This window comes from Setaria italica, chromosome III (genome assembly GCF_000263155.2).
Source record: "Setaria italica strain Yugu1 chromosome III, Setaria_italica_v2.0, whole genome shotgun sequence".
In the NCBI taxonomy this organism is placed as follows: domain Eukaryota; kingdom Viridiplantae; phylum Streptophyta; class Magnoliopsida; order Poales; family Poaceae; genus Setaria; species Setaria italica.
In genome coordinates, this window is record NC_028452.1 from 10710286 (window position 1) to 10728573 (window position 18288).

The 18288-nt window shown below is 50.8% G+C and overlaps 4 protein-coding genes and 1 long non-coding RNA gene across 5 annotated transcripts; 4 read left to right on the forward strand and 1 right to left on the reverse strand.

Moving 5' to 3' along the window:
* The first annotated feature begins 1859 nt into the window (after positions 1-1859).
* Positions 1860-2629, forward strand: LOC111256707. Its single transcript, XR_002676948.1, has 2 exons — positions 1860-2182; positions 2273-2629. It is a non-coding gene; the product is annotated as an uncharacterized LOC111256707 (long non-coding RNA).
* LOC101782791 (tubby-like F-box protein 10) lies at positions 2630-6569 on the reverse strand. The gene is made up of 4 exons (XM_004961183.3): positions 6091-6569; positions 4866-4953; positions 4092-4230; positions 2630-3547 (listed from the first exon to the last, which is right to left on the reverse strand). Exons 1-4 carry the CDS (start codon positions 6361-6363, stop codon positions 2989-2991), a joined length of 1059 nt encoding a protein of 352 aa, XP_004961240.1. The 5' UTR covers positions 6364-6569; the 3' UTR covers positions 2630-2988.
* A 2313-nt stretch (positions 6570-8882) lies between these two features.
* Positions 8883-11736, forward strand: LOC101783604 (protein MALE DISCOVERER 2). The gene is made up of 7 exons (XM_004961185.4): positions 8883-9175; positions 9282-9811; positions 10067-10257; positions 10361-10493; positions 10591-10745; positions 10907-11098; positions 11189-11736. Exons 2-7 carry the CDS (start codon positions 9340-9342, stop codon positions 11453-11455), a joined length of 1410 nt encoding a protein of 469 aa, XP_004961242.1. The 5' UTR covers positions 8883-9175; positions 9282-9339; the 3' UTR covers positions 11456-11736.
* A 181-nt stretch (positions 11737-11917) lies between these two features.
* LOC101784001 (transcription factor TGA9-like) lies at positions 11918-13777 on the forward strand. Its single transcript, XM_004961186.4, has one exon. The coding sequence runs from the start codon at positions 12577-12579 to the stop codon at positions 13489-13491; it is 915 nt and encodes a 304-aa protein (XP_004961243.2). The 5' UTR covers positions 11918-12576; the 3' UTR covers positions 13492-13777.
* A 1499-nt stretch (positions 13778-15276) lies between these two features.
* LOC101784413 (rho guanine nucleotide exchange factor 8) lies at positions 15277-18244 on the forward strand. The gene is made up of 7 exons (XM_004961187.3): positions 15277-15881; positions 15958-16074; positions 16268-16422; positions 16554-16628; positions 16727-16999; positions 17094-17414; positions 17521-18244. Exons 1-7 carry the CDS (start codon positions 15560-15562, stop codon positions 17893-17895), a joined length of 1638 nt encoding a protein of 545 aa, XP_004961244.1. The 5' UTR covers positions 15277-15559; the 3' UTR covers positions 17896-18244.
* The last annotated feature ends 44 nt before the right edge of the window (positions 18245-18288 follow it).

Here is an 18288-nt window from a genome sequence, read left to right on the forward strand (position 1 = left end):
AACACGAATGAGTCGCTTGAATCGTGGTTGGGGTCGGTAATAAGGGCCGGCCACCACACCGTGGCAGGCTGGCAGCCCCAAAAGCACGCACGAGCTGCCGCACGACACCGGTGGCCGTCTTCCGGCCGTGAAGGGCGGCGCCTCGCGTTTTCCTTTCGGCATACGTGGCCCGTGCGCCATGCCTCTCCAGTCTCCAGTCTCCACTATCCTCTCTAGTAGTCTCTAGTCTACCCGCCGCCGGCTACTCTGTCCCGTGCGACCGGCGGGCAGCGAAAGGAAAGCCGCCACCCGCCCGCCGCGGGCCGCAGTGGCCGCCCTTGCCTGTTACGCACTAGCGCGGACGGCACGGCACGGCACGGCATCGCACGCGCCGACGCCGACGCGCGCGCGGCGTGGACTCGGGAACCACCGCCGGCGTCGTGCGGGCCCCCGTCCGGCCGTCCGGCCCGAGCGCCGCGAGTAACGCTCGCTTGCTTGTACCCCACGTCCCACCACCCACCCATCAATTCCCGGCCGGCCGGCCAGCCGGCCGGTACCAGCACGTCGCCCGCCCGTCGGTTTGCCTTTGCCTTTACCCCTGCCCCCGTTTTCCGGCCGGGCCGGCTGGCCCTGGCTGTACACTCCCCCCCGTAGTCCGTGTTAGCTGCGCCTGCCTCCCTGGATGTGGATCCGCCTGCCCAACCAAGTTGACACGGCTGCAGCGCAGGATTCTGCTGTACGTGGATCTGGCTGTCTTGTTCAATTGCGCGATTAACACTAGTTCGTACTCCTACATGGCTACATACCAAGGGTCCAAGATAGAGGTAGTCCTCCGAGTTGAGGCGTAGTCAGATCTGTGACGCCGGAAACGCAGGCCGTCGCGGGCAAGGACTCCAGCGCCTGCGGCGCTCGAGTTGAAACGGCGGTGGTATGCCGGCCAATCAACGCCGCCCAAACAACGATTTTTCAGACGACCCGAACAGCGCCGAGGGTGACGGAGTCGCGCGTGCACGACGCTGCTGCCCGCTGCCCACTGGCGATGCTCGAGCCCGGCAGGGCCTTCACGCCATTAACGTTGCATCGTCCCTGGTCCTCATGCCAGTTTTTTGCGCGGAGGTGCAGCGTTTTCGGTTCCAAGGGAAACGGCTGCTGCAGCGTGCAGGCAGGGCGGTAACTTACGTGAGGCCTCAGACCGTGGTATCCTGTGCCGGACCGATGACCCGGCCCTGCCGCGCCTCTGCTCATGGCTGAAAAATGCTTGCCCGGCCGTGAAGAACACAGAGAGTCAGAGACGCCGTTTTCAGTTCTGCGTCGATTTGTACGAGGGGGAGACTAACCAAAAAGTTGGTGCCGTCTTCTACCCGCGATCAACCTGCAAGGTACAGGCCGCGCAAGTTTCTGAAGCTTTCAGCTCGACGCACGCGAATGGACCGGGGGCACCGACGGCCAGGGTAAGCTCCGGCAGTGTTTGGGTGGGGCTGTCACCGTTCACCGACCCGGCGACCCCCAGTCCCCAGAAAGATGCGGGGGCTGGTCGTCGGATGGAGTCCGAGCAACGGCAATCGCGGCGGCGCTGAACTTGCCCGCACGTCGCAGCGATCTTGGGCAGTTGTCACCAAAGCCTAGGTATGCAAAGTTGCAAACTGAAACTGTTAACTGTTATAAGCGCGCGTGTTTCTAGAGTACAGTTTTGCGTCTATTTGTGCGCAAAGAAGTTCAACCAAATTTCCAACGCTAAGGGTTTAGCCGTTTAAGATCACTCTCACAAGTCACGAGCCAGTGAAGTGAACTCCCCCCTGGTCATCGTAACTGGTGGCCAGGGTTCCGGTCCAAGTCGCCGGGTCTGACTCTGACCCCCAACATTTGACTGGAGCAAGCTCGATCAGTGAAATCGTTAGACCACAGCATGAAATCCACCCGATGCTTGATGCATCCAATTATGGGGCATGTCGAAAGATCAAGTACATCCAGCCACACATATATAAGCACACTGTGAGCCTCGTTGGTCGTTGCACCAGTCACACCTCAGTGAGCTGCTTGAGACCTGCAGCTTGTAGAAGTAGGAGCAGCAGCTAGACTGAAGATATGCTTGGGAGGAGGAGAGGCGGATCGTCATCCAAGTCGCGTGAACCCAACACCGGGACGGCGGGCGCTGCTAAAAACGGTCAGGGGGTGACCGTCTCACAGTTCATCACGCAGCTCGGTACGCTGAACTGAACTCGTCTGCTTCGGCTGTTACCATTTTCCGGTGTTCAGTAAGAGAAACTGACCGATTCTTACGTCCTTTTGGCAGATGAGTCTGTGACGAAGAGGCTGGATCGCATGAATCAGAGGCTGAGGCTGCTTGAGCAGCAGATGGAGACACTGGAGGCTGACGTCGCCAAGGCAAGCAGAGGTTCCGTTAACGTAGAAGGTTGCAGCTGAATGGCCTATTGCCTTAAGCGGCTCTGCAGGCGAATTTAGATGATAGCATCAGCGACTTCGCCTGGCACTGTAGGCGAGCACTATGGTCGGACTCGGAATTTTCAGGTCGTTTTAGAGGGCTCGATACTGCAGTTATATTCCTTCGCTACTGCGAAACCATCTGTTATATTTGGATCACCAATCAGATTTTCTCTGTGCAAACTACAGATGACACAAATTCATTGAATTTTGATCACCAATCACCATGATGGTATTACTCAAAACTGCATAATCAAGTTTACAACAATATATAAAATGGTGGCTCTCAAAGGAAGAGAGAAAACTGTAGCTCCTCAGTCTAAGTGCATATATACAAGAGGCCCTTTTCTTTTCATTTCTCAGCACTAGCTAAGCCTACATACTTTTCCATCTCAGAGAAATGAACGTGTACAGTTCTTGCACAGGACGCAGAAACTATTCCTTAACCTGAAGGAAAGCTAACTCTTAACAACTCAGAAAGCCATGGTAACAGCACGGAGAAGAGCATTGGCAGACTCAACTGCTGAAGTGCGCAAATACTGTGACATGAAGAACTAAAGAACAAGGTTACTCACAAGCTAGCTTCGTCCCAAAGCTGCTAAGGCAGATGGCGAACGCCTGGAATGCTGAGAGAGGCCGCCAATAATCCATAGTGAAGATATCAGTATCAACCTTACCAAACTGCAGGAGAACGGTTTCATCATCCCCCGCACTATCAGGATGGGTCGGATCGGCTGTAGCCACCAGCTGGAAATTCTTAACTGATGCAACTGTCACTCGCCCATGGAAGTTCAAGCACCAGCATTGCAAGTGCTCGTGCCACCGTGGAGCTTTGTTTCTAAGGACAGTGGTACCCGTACGCCTTAGAGACTTCACCTCGAGGGAATTCTCCCAGGTTTCTTGAACTGAGGGACACTCCATGGTGCAACACATCCTCCTAGGCCCTCTGGATTTGAGCAGGTTGTATTTGTAGGAAACCTGTCCAACGTCAAAGTTGCCTGACAATACTTGGGGGCTGATTCGCCTGCTTCCAAAGCAGCGAATAGATCGAGTGCTTGACGCCTTTGCACCATCATAGGGTGGCTGGCTGTCATATATTTTGAAGTTTGTTCCCCAAAAATCAGACCTGAAATAGGTGCAGGAGTGCAGTTATGTCAATACCTCAAAGCTTACAGCACAAACACATGACTGACAAAACAGTCACTTGTCCAAATTGTCTGAATCAAGAAATCAAATGGCGAGTGGAGTAATGTACTGCAACATGACTGCTAACTTAAAATTTCAAGAGATTGTTAACATGCAGAGTTCCAATCCACAAGATCAAGAGGAACGAAGCAAGACAATAAGACCTTGTGTTTTTATTAAAGAAATATAAGAGACAACATGGACAGTCTATATCCAGGTATTATAGTTGTTTTCTTGATTAAAGAAAAAGTAATGGAAAAGTTAAATCAATCTTATGTCAAGTACTGGCTCAAATGCTCACGCTCATGTACAATAGCCCAGCGTAAATATGAAAAGAACTTCATAGATCATGTATTATTGTAGCAGGTATTGTCAATTGTCAATTAAAACTCATGAATTTTAAAGTTGAACCCTATCTGTCAGCAAAGCAATGCGTCCAAGATATACTAAAAGGTATAAGCAAACCATGCATTGCATGGAAGTACCTCAACTTTCCCACATATGCACTGTTTCCTTGTGACAGATCATCAGCATCAAGAGAAATAATGTACTCTGTGTGAGCACCCCGTCTAACCCTTTTAGCAGCCATGAGAAACTTCCCTTTACCCGTGGTGGATGTCAGATCTTCAAAAATTAAAAATTAGTAAACATTTTGTCATAAAAAAAAGCTTAGTGGACAATAAAATAATGAAAGAATAGCAATGTAAACTAACATGAATAATGTTTAAACAAGCATGCACTGAGTAAACTATTCCAGTGATCCATGTAAACTTTTGTCACTAGCTTATGCACACAATCTCCTCTTGCGTTCTATCAGAAGGCATGTCCAAGGTATGTAAATCTTGCCCTAAAAAAAAGGTATGTAAATCTTTTGTCCACACTATGAGCTTGTGCTAATAAAAAATCCTTTAGTGTGCTCTATCAAGCATTACACCGAAATAACACATAACATTCAGTTCTGAATTGTGGACAAACATGTAAAAGCAATTCAAACACAATATTCAGTAAAGATGAGCTTTGAATTGTGGACAAATATGTAAAAGCAATTCAAACACAGCATTCAGTGAAGACGAGCTCTGAACACATTGACCAAAGCGAATAGCAAAGATGAAAGGGAAAAAAATGGAAACTCACAACAAACCATTTTATTCACACTGCCTGCCAAAGTGTTATTTAAGACTGAAGTTCACCACTAAGACGAATATGAATAATACAGCAAGGTATGAGGGGCAGAGCCGTGTGATCTCATATGAACTTACTGTTTGTAAATCCAAGGTAGAGATAAAACGTAGAGTTCTTCTTGTTTCGATTGATGAAGCACTGGATCGGGAAGTCTTTTGGCCCTGGCTGTCCAAATCACAAGGAATGAATGAAAAATGGATCAGTTTTAGCTATGGAGGTGCTGAAAAAAACTAGACTAGATACCTGAACCCACTCTTCTAAACCTTCAACAAAAAGTAGCACAGCTAAATTTGTGCTAAGCTGCTCAAACCCAAAAAAAGACTACAAGCCTTTGGCGTGTCTGGAACAAAATTATGAACTCAAAACTAGACAGCCACAGCCCTAATAGACAGTTCATAAAACTAAATGACAAGTAAAATTAGTGCCATATATTTGGATGTTGGGACATCAGAACATATAAAAACATAAAGTTCTTCAAACACATATACTATCAAATTATTTAGCGCCTAAGCTGAAACATTAGCACCTGAACTAAATCCAAGGAATGGAGGAAAAAAGGATCAGTTTTAGCTATAGAATTGCCAAAAAAAAACTAGACTAGATACCTGAACCTACTCTTTTAAACCTTCAGCAAAAATTAGCTTAAGATGCTCAAACCCAAAAATGGACTACAAGCACAAGTAAAACTAGTGCCATATATTCAGATTTTGGGACATCAGAGCATATCAGAGCATCTCCAACAGTCTCCCTTTCCCCAATCCAAAGAGTTGATAAGAAAGTAGTGCTCCAACAGTCTCCCTGTAACTTTCCCTTTTCCCAATAATTATTGGAACAACGCAATAAGTTACCCCAACTCTCCCTAAATAAAGGAGGAGTTGTGACTCTCCCAATACGGTAGTTGGATTGGGATGAGATTATTGGGAGACTGCAAAAGCAACTCTCCCAATAATGGTGAAAGTGATATTAGAATATCCCTATTAACTAATTATTGGGAAACATTTATTGGGAGACTGCTGGAGATGCTCTAAGAACATAAAGTTCTCCATACACTATCAAATTATTTAGCGCCTAAGCCGAAACATTAGCACCTGAACTAAATATAAGGATTATTCTAGATTCCTAAAACAGCATTTTAACAGTTCGTAGCCATGGTGGCAATGCCCAAATCCTATCTCCCAAAATCCTCCACAAAACTGGCATTTCTACAGCTCTAATGCGGCAGCCCAGATACAAAATCAGCCGTATATTGACCAAAACACCCAGCGAATCGATGGTTCACGCAGCTCCCGGCGGGCTCCTCACCTGCTTGAGCGAGGCCGGGAACGTGATCTTCCCGGACTCGGGCAGCGGCCGCAGGACCGTCACGGCGACGTCGCGCCACCGCCTGCAGACGGAGGCGCAGGACACCACGTCCTTCCGCGCCGGCCACCGCTCCCCACCGGACGCCTCCACGCGCCGCACCACCTCCGCCACCAGCTCCGGCAGCAGCCGCGCCCACCTGTCCTCCTCCTCCGCCGCCGCCACCCCCTCCCGCCTCACCTGCACCCCCCTAGATACAAGCGACGCCGCCGCCATTCCGCACGCTGCGCACCACCTCCTCTTCCCCCACTTCCCTTCCCTGTGCCCTCGTCAGTGGTGGCGGCACAGGGCCGAGCGGAGATTGCTCGAAGGAGAACCCCCGTGTGGCGCCGCTCGGATAGGAAAAATAAATCCGCTCGTGCCTGCGGAATGCGGATCTAGCGCTCCTGTAGCGCGCTCCTTTATTGCTGCGCCCGACGGTTTCTAGAAGATCGGCTACGGATTTGGTTTGGCCTTTGGCGGGTGGGTTTGGGTACGAGCACACTCCGTTTCTGTCCACTTCCTACGCTGCGCTGCCGCGTTTTAGGGATGTTTGTCATTTTGAATACTAATTAGAAGTATTAAATATAGTTTAATTACAAAACTAATTACACGGATGGAGTCTAATTCGCGAGACGAATCTATTAAGTCTAATTAGTCCATGATTTGATAATGTGGTGTTACAGTAATCATTTGCTAATGATAGATTAATTAGGCTCAATAGATTCGTCTCGCGAATTAGTATAGGGTTCTGCAGTTAGTTTTATAATTATCTCATGTTTAGTCCTTCTAATTAGCGTCCGAACATCCGATGTGACCCTCCTAAAATTTAGCAGTACCTCCCATCCAAACACCCTCTTAGTCGTCGACGGGCTGTCGGATTCCAAATTGCAGAGGTGGGCAGCACGGATTGGCCACCAAGGGGTAAGATTTTGGCCATTCCAGGTAGGCATCGTGTCTGGAAACGTTCAGATGAGCAATAGCGTGTGCAGTGCAGTGTGAGAATCAGACAACGAGAGGCTTTGGACGCCATCTTCAGGAGATTTGCTTGCTTCAAATTGCAGCAGAAGGCCGGCTAAATTTAGCGTGGATTTAACAAAGGTTGACTACTAAAAGTCTACAAAATACAACACGTTGGAGCATGTCCGGCGACCGGACAGCAGAACGCCAGAACCGGGTGTGGGGAGAGATAAGCAAGGCGGCAGCGGCATGTGTGTGACGAGGACGACGGCGACGGCCTCCTACTCTGCGCATCATCTCTCTCCCTCTGTCTCTGTGGGCTCTGTTTGGGCTGGGCCTGTGATATCCTTGATTCGCCACTTCCTTCCCCACTTTCTTTTGTTGATTTTTTCTTTTTCTTTTTTGATTTTTCTGGAAGAATCAGATTTGCCACTGCCTGCGGCACTTTGCGTCCGCGTCTGTGACGACGCCACGGATGGGATGTCTCGCGGCCACACGCCAGGAATGGGCTGATGCTTGTTTGCATCAAGTCAGTCACAACTCACAAGTGAACACCCCAACCCCTCTCAAAAAGAAGCAGCGGCAGCACAGATGGCTCTTGGAGCGGTACTCGGTATCTCTGCATTTTTTTTTCTCTCGTCAGTAAAGTTTGTGCAGTTCCTTCATTCTATGTATGCAGGGCTACTTCCTAACTCCACTGTGACTACTTCTTGTTGGTCCATGAGTGCTGTATCAGCAGGTAGTACTTGGTTTAGCCATAGCCTATAGCTTCCGAATAATGCCTACCCTCGATCTCGATGCGTGTTCAGAGAAATGACTTCGCTAATGAACGAGCTATTACTTCAGTATTCTGATAGCATGAGTTCTGAACTCTTCCTACTTGTGAATTGGTAGCGCAGGGCAGGTATCCATCGCTTGATATCTTTTAGCACGCAATACTACTACTAACCTGCAGAGATAGCAATGCTCCAAGTCAACGACTCGCGTTTGTCGCTGTCATTGACGAGTAATTACACCCACTACGTACTTATCTAACCTTAACGTTCTGTCACTAGTCAGTGCCCCTTCCAGCACAAGCCATTGAACCCTTCCTCCTCCTTGCGGCTCTGTCTTTTTCCCTTGGATTTCATACTGTGACGCTCAGGATATGCCAAACTAGTAACGGGCTACGGGCTGGCTTTACCAACAACGGCGATACACAGCAATGGATAGACGGAAGACCGATTCGGCTGCAGGTAAGCGGTCGCCGTCCAGCGAGTCAGTCAAGAGGCTGGCCGTTGCAATCCACAGAGGCGCCTGTCCTGTTGGGCTGGCTCGCGTTCCTCGCCGCGACAAGCGGCTCCGCGCCTCCGCCTGCCGGAATCGACGACAGCTCGTGCCTGGGGACCAACCGCAACGGCTACAATTCAGAACCAGCCGGTCCATGCCTCTGTTTCCTCCCGCCCGCGGCGCGCGTATCCGATCTCCAGACGCAGAGTCATGCCGGCGGGTCGTCGCGCTCGGCGCGGCCTCCGGCATCGCGAAAACCGCTTGGAACCGATCGTTTTTGGAGTCCGGCCGGCTCCCAAGGTCGTCGCGGCGGCGCCTTGTCCCGGACAGTTTCCGTCGTGGGTTTGCACGTCACGCTGCAGTCTTTGTTTCGGGCAAGCGGCGGACGCGTGTTCTGGACCCGTTCGTACGCATTTAGGTTCGCGTGGCTGCCTTGCTGGTATAGCCTAGTACCACCGCGGGCAGCGCGGCTGCGATTAAAAACGCTACGCGTTGAAACTTTGGGCGCCGGCGATTGACGCCATGGCCAGCGTACGTGGCCGCTACCCGACAAGGAGCTACTGCCAGTGCGTGGAGCTGAACTGTTCCATGGAAAGAGAGTTATTCCCAGCCCCAGTTATTGAACCGATCTTTGACAAAAAGAGGTGACGCTGCAATGAGCAACGAAACTTCACCCGTTTCTCTTTAGTATACTGCTTGTTTTCTTCCCCATTATTTCCTTCGAAAAAGAAGAAAAGTGTGTTTCCGGTTCCTCCAACTACTACTGCCACCAAACCAAACAACTCCAATTATCCTTTCTCGTCTTGATCCTCTTCACACTGTAAGTCCTCCTCCACCCGCCCCTGTTCCTCTTCTCATCCACGTTCTTCAGCTGTTCATCGGCGATGTAAGTGTCTGACGACTCCGGTGGTTCTGAAATTTTTCAGGGAGATCGCATAGAGGGTTGTCTGATCACCACCTGATGTGATTTTGGGCACGCCGACGATGGATGCATCGACTTCTTTCGTGCTTGCCGTGTTGACCCTCCACTCTGTCTCTGCCATGGGCGGCTCCTCCTCCGTGTATCTGCCGGCGGCGCAAGCCAGCCACCGGAGACTGCTCCAGGAAACCAATCTTGCTGCGCGTTCGGAACATTATATTCCCGTGTCAATTGCTCCTCGCGTTCCTTCTCACGGAAGCGGCTCGTTTCCGGCATCCAGTAGTCGAAAAGGGGGGAATGATCCCAAGAAGGTAGCGCCGCCGCCTGCAGCGGTGCCTCATCGACCTCGCGCGTCTAAGTTCCATGATTTGTCGAAATCCATGAGGTGGTTGTACTGGATTGTTCTTCCCGCGGTCGGCCTGCTGTTGCTTACGGGACTAGCTTGCTGGGTGTTGCCATGTCGCAAGAGTGCGGTTGCAACCATAGGCCCTTGGAAAACAGGACTCAGTGGCCAGCTGCAGAAGGCATTTGTCACAGGTACTGCTTTATTTGCTACAAGTTCATACATGTGCTCAACAATATTTTACATCTCTGTACTTCTTGCCAAAAAATACAAAAGAATAATATTTTCGGTTGCTCTGTTGATTCTCTGGACTTTCCGTTATCCAGTTAGAAGGTTCACCTGGCACTTTGCTGTTTGATTTTACTTCTGAGCACTTTACCTTTTTTTTTAACTTGCACTTGAGCTGCTGCTTATTTGCAGTTAACTCTGTTGCTCTGAATGTGCTTCAGGAGTACCAAAACTACAGCTGTCAGAGCTGGAACGTGCCTGTGAGGACTTCAGCAACATTGTAGCAAGTTATCCACACTACACTGTCTACAAGGGGACTTTATCATCTGGTGTTGAGATCGCTGTGGTATCCACTACGATTACATCAAGCAAGGAGTGGTCACAGCATTCAGAGAGCTGCTTCAGGAAAAAGGTTATCCACATTTTGGCAATTAAACGAACAACTTACTCATTTGTGTATCGCGTATTAGCATGAAAATTTTACATTTTACCCGATTTCTTTGATGGATGAGCAGATAGATTCACTGTCGCGGATAAACCACAAAAACTTCATCAATATGCTTGGCTTTTGTGAGGAGGAGGAACCTTTCACCAGGATGATGGTGCTTGAATACGCACCGAATGGGACACTTTATGAGAGTCTTCATGGTATATAAAAATTGTTCTTGCTAATTCATCTACTGAGCAGGGTAGTTTTCTAAATATTGTTCACAATTAATTAACACTTTCGGTTTTTTTTTTGCAGGTGAGGATTTTGAGCACATTGGTTGGCGAGGTAGGATGCGGATTATTATGGGACTAGCATACTGCATCCAACACATGCATGAGCTCAACCCTCCAGTGGTGCACCCTGACCTGCAGTCCAGTTCCATACTGCTCTCTGAAGATGGTGCTGCAAAGGTGCATACTCCTAGTCCTATAACCTAAGCCTTATTTCCATTTTGAAATTTTTAGACCCTGCACTTTACCAGATCGATCCAGCATCAGCGCATGTTGAGCTGTTTAGCATCAAAGTGAAGTAACTATCTATCAACTTGATCCAACCTGAGTGCTTTCTGCAGATCGTTGACATGAGCGTTTGGCACGAAGTGATTTCCAAAGGGAAATCGCCGACAAATGGTGAGCTTGACCGTCACCATGAACAAGTGTCTGCTGCCCTAGCAGGGAACGTATATAGCTTTGGTGTTATACTGCTTGAGATCATCTCGGGGAAGCTTCCTGAACCTGCACGCGAGCGCTCACTCGTCAGCTTGGTAATGATATTAACGAAGGAACATCCTGTTAACTGAAAAAAAAAGAGATCATCTTGAAAAATCAAATGATGCTGTGTTTCTCCTTCCTAGGCTCTGGAGTGCATAAACAACGGTGACCGGAGCATGGTCTCTCTGCTTGATCCTACACTGAAGGATCATAAGGAAGAAGAGCTAGTAGTCATCGGCAAGGTGATCCACGCTTGCATCCAGAGTGACCCGATGAACAGACCGAGCATGAGGGAGATCACTGCCAGGCTGAGGGAAGCCATAGGCATCTCGCCAGTGGCTGCGACGCCGAGACTGTCTCCGCTCTGGTGGGCAGAGCTGGAGGTTCTTTCGACCGCGGAAGGAAGCTAATCATTGGCGAGAAGGGATGCTATCCATCCGATGCTTTCTGAAGAAAACACCCTGCAGGCTCACGCTGTGCATACTTCTACGTTCTAAGCAACCGTTGTGCATGCATCCAGCACGTCAACTGCTGTGACATGCCACCTGGTGTAAATGTAAAATTGTAGAAATAGTTATCCTCGTGGATGCTTGGCAGTGCCTTTCCTTGCATCATGTGTCTGAATTCTGAAGGTGCCATCAGGCATCAGAAAAAATGTGCTAGCATAGCCGTAGCTAGTGTTTTGCCAGCATATATTAGCATAGCAAAGTCAGACCAGCACTCTCAGTGTTATGCTCGAGGTATTTGTCCCTGGCCAGGCAGGCCAAAGAGAGCTTCTAAAGGCCACGCCGCCCGCCATCGCCGGCAGCCCGGCACATAAAAAACTCCATGATTGATGCCGGAAAGTAGAAATCTGACCTTGGGGGCACTAGCAGACGACACTATCCGCATTGTCTTTCTCTGGCCAGCTATTATAATCCAAGATCAGGCCGCCTAGAACACTCTCCTGTTTCCAGCACAGCTGAGTGAACAGTGGAACACATGAGTGCCGCCCCCATGCAGAACGTCTGCAGCCAGCCAGATGGAATGGAATCCAACCCAAAACTTTTCGCCTCAAATGGCCCAAACTTCCGCTGTGGTGATGAACTGATAATCGTCTACCGGCCAGCTAGTCCGTCAGCTCGCGTCACGCAGTGAAGCGAACACTCTTCCTTCCTTGATGTCCTCTCGAGAACGAGCAAATGACGACTGGTCAGCTGAGAGCGTTTCTCCGGCGACGGCAAGTAAGCGAGCGTGGGCGGCCGTGAACGGGGACTCGCACTCGCCTGAGAAGAAGGCAGCGACCGGTGACCAGATGTGCCTGCAGGATCGAGTAGGTTGTAAGGCTGTAAGCATCCGTTTTCCCGAGAAAATTCAACTCCAGTTTCTAGTGCTCCATCTATTGGGTGGGCGGCGCCAACCAAGCGGTGCGTCACCACACCCATAGACCCACTGGCACGTCGGGCCACATGTCACTCGGAACCACCCGCCCCGCCTGCCCGGCGTGACGGCGTCGCCGCCCAGAACCAGACAGCCAGTGCTCTGGGCACACATGGGCTCCTGCATGCGCGCCACCTTTCGCCACCTCATACGCCCGGCCGGCGCGCGCCCGCAGCCGTCCGTTCGCCTCCGCTCCACGGCTCCGATGGCGCGGCCGCACCCTATAAATCCCACCGCCCACGCGTGGCCGTTGACACTTGACACATACCACCTCCCGGCTCCCGCCCGCCGCGCCGCGTGCGCGGTGCTGCCTGTGACCCCGTTTGGGGAAGGAATGGAGCTGGAGGCCGCGACCCAGCGGTTCCATCTCTGGTTCCGCGGGCTGCGCTCGCTTCGCCGCGACCTCAGCTCGGCCCGCTGGTCCGACGATCCGGCCCAGCTGGAGGCACTGGTGGGCCGCTTCGTGGCCCACCTGGAGTCCTACTGCGCGGCGCGCGCGGAGCTGGACCCGGTGTGGACGCTGTCGGCGCCGTGGGCCAGCCCCGCGGAGCGCGGCGCCGCGTACTGGCTCGCCGGGTGGCGCCCCACCACGCTGGTCCACCTGCTCTACACGGAGTCCGGCCGCCGGTTCGAGGCGCAGCTGCCGGACCTCCTCCTGGGCGTGCGGTCGGGGAACCTGGGCGACCTCAGCCCGGCGCAGCTGGCGCAGGTCGACGAGCTGCAGCGGCGCATGGTGGCGGAGGAGGACGCGCTGTCGCGGGAGATGGCGCAGGTGCAGGAGGGCCACGGCGTGGTGGTGGCGGCGGCGCCGTCGCCGTCGGGGGAAACCGAGCTGGACGTGCGCGGGCTGGTGCGCCGGCTCAGGGCAGTGCTGGACAGGGCGGACGCGCTGCGGCTGCGCACGATGAAGCGCGCGGTGGAGATCCTGCAGCCGGCGCAGGCGGCCGAGCTGCTCGTCGCCGCCGCCGACATGGAGATCGGCTTCCGGGAGTTCGGGCTCAAGTACGGCTCGGGCCGCGACGGATGAGTGTTCTGGAGCTCCTCGCCACCCGATTTTTTCCATCATCCGATTTGGTCCCCAATCGAGCTCCAATCCGTCCGATTCGAGAGTCCGCGAGGTCACCTTCCCTGGCCATCACGCTCCCTCCTCGCTCGGCGGCGTAAGCGTAACCCAGTTTTTTTCTCCATCCACGATATTTTTCGTGGTGGTTGTTTTAATTGGGCCTTCTCGCCGAGTGGCTAATGGGCCGTAGCAGGGCATGCGAAAAAATAATAATAAAATGCACGAGATTGCCCGCCGGAGGTTTTTTTTATGAGAAGTTGCCTTGCCTCTTGCTGTTTTTAGAGGACCCTTCTTGCTACTTGTGGCGTGCAATGTCGGAACTTTGAAGGCTTCGTGGTTTGATGTTCGCTTTGCTTGCGAGTTGTAATTCGTGCGAAGTGCAGCGCATATTCAGGTTTGGTTTGGGAGGGTTTTAGCTTCGGTTTCTCCACCAGCTGAAGTTGGAGCTCTGCCAAACGACGACGAGATGGCGAATGGCTATGACGAGATGGTGAACGGTTTCGCAGAGAAGCTCCACGAATCGTGCTGATTGAAGCTATTCGACTGGGAGGGAGTCGGAAAAAGTGGCTTCCCGCGGCTCCTCATCATGTCTTGACATCCATGTCCTTGGAAGAAAGAGGTGGGGGAGGGAGGCGGAGAGCAACGGCAACTCAGGCCTGGTTTGGTTCCCCTGCTTATTTTTAGCACCCGTCGTATCGAATGTTTAGATACTAATTAGAAGTATTAAATGTATACTATTTACAAAACCCATTACATAAGTGGAGGCTAAACAGCGAGACGAATCTATTAAGCCTAATTAGTTCATGATTTGACAATGTGTTGCTACGGTAAATATTTGCTAATGATGGAATAATTAGGCTTAATTAGGTTTAATAGATTCGTCTCGCTGTTTAGCCTCCACTTATGTAATGGGTTTTGTTAATAGTCTACGTTTAATACTCCTAATTAGTATCTACACATTCGATGTGACACGTGCTAAAAATAAGCAAAAGTAACCAAACGCCCCCTCAGGGAGGTGCCTGGTGGCGCGGGCGTAGGGAGACGGGGTGGGTGGAGGCGACGGAGAAGTGATAAGGCAGAGTAGAGATGGGATAAAGGAGAGAGAATGGGAAGTAAAGAGAAAAAAGAATGGGAAGGGAAAAGAAAAATAAAAGAAGAAAAAGAGAAAAGAAAAAAGGTATTACGAACATTTACTCTTTCTATCCATTTTAAACATCTAGCAGAAGTTATCCATTTTAAACATCTAGCAGAAGTTGTTTTGCCGAACGTTTTTTCAACCTGACCAGCCAAAGTAAAAAAAAAGCTATTTCACTTGAGAGGCAACAGCTGAAGTCAAAATAGCTACAACCCTGCTAAACGAGACCTTAAACTATCCTGTTTACTTCTGCTGGGTTGTGGCTTGGAATTTACCTGCTCGTGGCCGAGGAAGGAAACCCTTCACTGAACCTACCATTCTTTTAAGTTTTAACTGATGCTTTTAACGCTCTTCAAATGTAACCGCAATACGAACCGCGGTGAAACATCTGCATATTTATTCCGCCGTACTCTTTCCATCCACGAGACGGGGCAAGGCACGCCACGCGGGAGCAGGACGACGGGAGGCCAACGCCAAGTCGCCAACGCCGCCTTGCACGGCTCGTGACATTATCGGCACGAGCAGCGGAAGATTTCGCGAGCCGTGCTTCCAAATTAAGGCGTGCATGTTCTTATATTTGGCGGGTCAGCCAGCCAACCGGAGCCCGGCGGCCGCGCACGATAGAAAAAGCCTCGCGCCGCATGCTGGAAACGTTGCCGTTTTCCAAGCTGCGGGAGGGAAAAGGGACGGACAGGAACCCAACAATTTCTGCTCCGCCTGCCACCCACGAACAGCGAGCCACCGCAGCCCGCCAGCAGATCGCAACGCCCCCCTCCTCGCCCCCCTGAAATCTAGCCAGCCACCGTCCCCTCTCTCTCTCTGCCAAGAAAGGCTTCCACGTTGACATCGCGGGTGGTGCTGTAGAGCGCGCGCGCGCGCGCCAGCCATGCGCCCGTGATGGCCCGGCCGTTCCAGAAGATCGGCCACGGCCTCGATAGGTTCTCGTTCAGGCGGCGGAGGTCGGCGTCCTCCTCCTCGTCGTCGTCGCGATTGTCGCTGGCCACGGAGGGCACGGACACCTGCCCCATGGAGGGGCCGCCGCCGCCGGCGCCTTCCGCCAGGCGGAATCTGTCGAGGAGCTGTGGGTCCAAGGGGAGCCGGCTGTCGGTTGACCTTCCCCCACCGCTGGCCGGGGGGCCGTCGGATAAGGCGGCGGCCGGGAGCTCGTCGTCGCCCGCGGTGCCGCCCAGGCCGGTCCGGCATGAGGGCCCGCCCTCAGGTGACCATTGCTCCTGGACTATCGGCGCTTGTTTTGCGATCTTCTGGGGAAATGATTTGAGTTTGATGGGCTGCAGATGCGGAGATGGTGAAGGAGAAGTTCTCCAAGCTGCTGCTCGGAGAGGACATGTCCGGCACCGGCAAGGGGGTGTCCTCTGCTCTTGCCCTCTCGAACGCCATCACTAATCTTGCTGGTAATCCATTCTCTCTTTCACGGATCCTATTGTTTCCCTATTATTTTCGAAAAATCATTTTCTTTCCTCCCGCGATTCCACAATCTGGGCCGTCCGTGGTTTCTGATTCGTACTTTTAATCTGAGCCATCACTAATCTTGCGGGTAAACCCTGATTAACCTGGCGTTCTTTCTCGTGATGACATCTTTTTCAGCTTCCGTGTTTGGTGAGCAGCGCCGTCTGCAGCCGATGGCGGCCGACCAGAAAGCGCGGTGGACGAAGGAGATCGACTGGCTTTTGTCAGTCGCCGATCACATTGTCGAATTTGTTCCTTCGCAGCAGGTGTCCGAGAACGGGACCTGCATGGAAGTAAGAAATTCCCAATTTCAGTGCCTCTTGTTGTACTATTCAGCTTCACTGTCACAAATTCAATTATCCAATGGTACATACCATTGCTTCAACTCAACTGCCTTGAATTGACCCGTCTTCCTGTAAAACAGATTATGGTAACCCAGCAGCGTCAAGATCTACAAATGAACATCCCTGCATTGCGCAAGCTCGATGCAATGCTCCTTGTAAGCATGGGCCTGCTCATCTTGATCTTCTACTGAACCAATCAGAAGGATATCTGAGGTGCTAACTTTTGGCATTGCAAATTTCTCTCGTGGAACAGGAATATCTTGATAGTTTCAACGACAAGCAGGAGTTCTGGTATGTGTCGAAAGATGCAGACGAATCGGAGAAGGGCAATATGCCGAGGCAGGATGACAAATGGTGGCTCCCAACTGTTAGGGTCCCTCCTAATGGTCTGTCAGATGCATACAGGAAATGGCTTCAGCACCAGAAGGATCTTGTTGCACAAGTGCTGAAGGCAGCAATGGCCATCAATGCTAATATTCTTATGGAAATGGAGGTTCCAGAATCATACATGGAGTCCCTACCAAAGGTGATCCATAAGACCAGACTGCTAATGCTTGCCGTATTCTTTTTACGACAATTCTAACAATATAACTCTACCACCTTTTGTTGTTGTCTGCTAGAATGGGAAGTCCACCCTTGGAGATTCAATGTACAAACTTATAACTGACGATTATTTTGACCCTGAAGAACTTTTAAGTTCTGTAGACTTGTCTGATGAACACAATATTGTTGATCTGAAGAACCGAGTTGAAGCCTCAGTAGTCATCTGGCAGAAGAAAATGACCCACAAGGACAGCAAATTGTCGTGGGGACATGGGGTCAGTCACGAGAAGAGGGGAATGTTTGAAGGGAGGGCAGAGAACGTTTTTCTCCTTATCAAGCACCGATTTCCTGGCATTGCTCAATCAACTCTAGATATAAGCAAAATCCAATGCAACAGGGTACAGAAAGCATTCACAATTCCCATTGCCCTTTACAGATATGCTACAGTGCTTTGTGTACTCACATACCTGATACCTTGCATATGTCCCCTCTAAATCTTTTCAGGATGTTGGCCTTGCCATTTTGGAGAGTTACTCTAGGACTCTCGAGAGCTTAGCTTTCACAGTTATGTCTCGAATCGAAGATGTTCTCAACGCCGACTTGGCTGCTCAAGATCCAAAGAACGTGGATTCAATGAGAATCCTCAGTTTAACTTCAGACGACACAGATAAGGTTGTCTCAGATGCTAAGGCCGAGGTAGAGAAGTTGAGGAGAATGGAACCAGTTACAGCGACGCTGTTCGACTTAGTGGGCCCACGGGACCATGGCAAGGAGGGCGCTAACGGTCCAAAGCTGACAAAGATCTCATCAATTGCAACCAAGAGGTTTTCTTACCTTGATAATTTGGGTGGAACAAGAAGCCCAATAGCTAGACACTAGCTGATATAGGGGTGAGGATAGATGGATCATGCTGCCAGGAAGCCTTTGGAAGAAAATTTGTACATAGCACAGATGTCCAAAGCATCATGACATTTGGAATTGGGGGATTCTGAGGTTGTCTAAACTAACTCAGAGGAAGTTTTGGTGCATGAGGCCATGCCAATGAAGTCTTGGCATGCTTACAAGAAATAGTCATAAGATCAAAACTCATGAACTGACCCTCAAGGCCTGTGAGATTTGTGCTTGTCTGTTTCGGGGGAAAGATTGTATTTCCCTAGTAGCACCTTGTTCAGTTGAACTTTATTTCTGGGACATGGAAAATGGGGCAAAAATCGTATGACTTCCATAATTACAAATCGCAGTGCTTACAAAACAATAAAAGATCATTTCTGA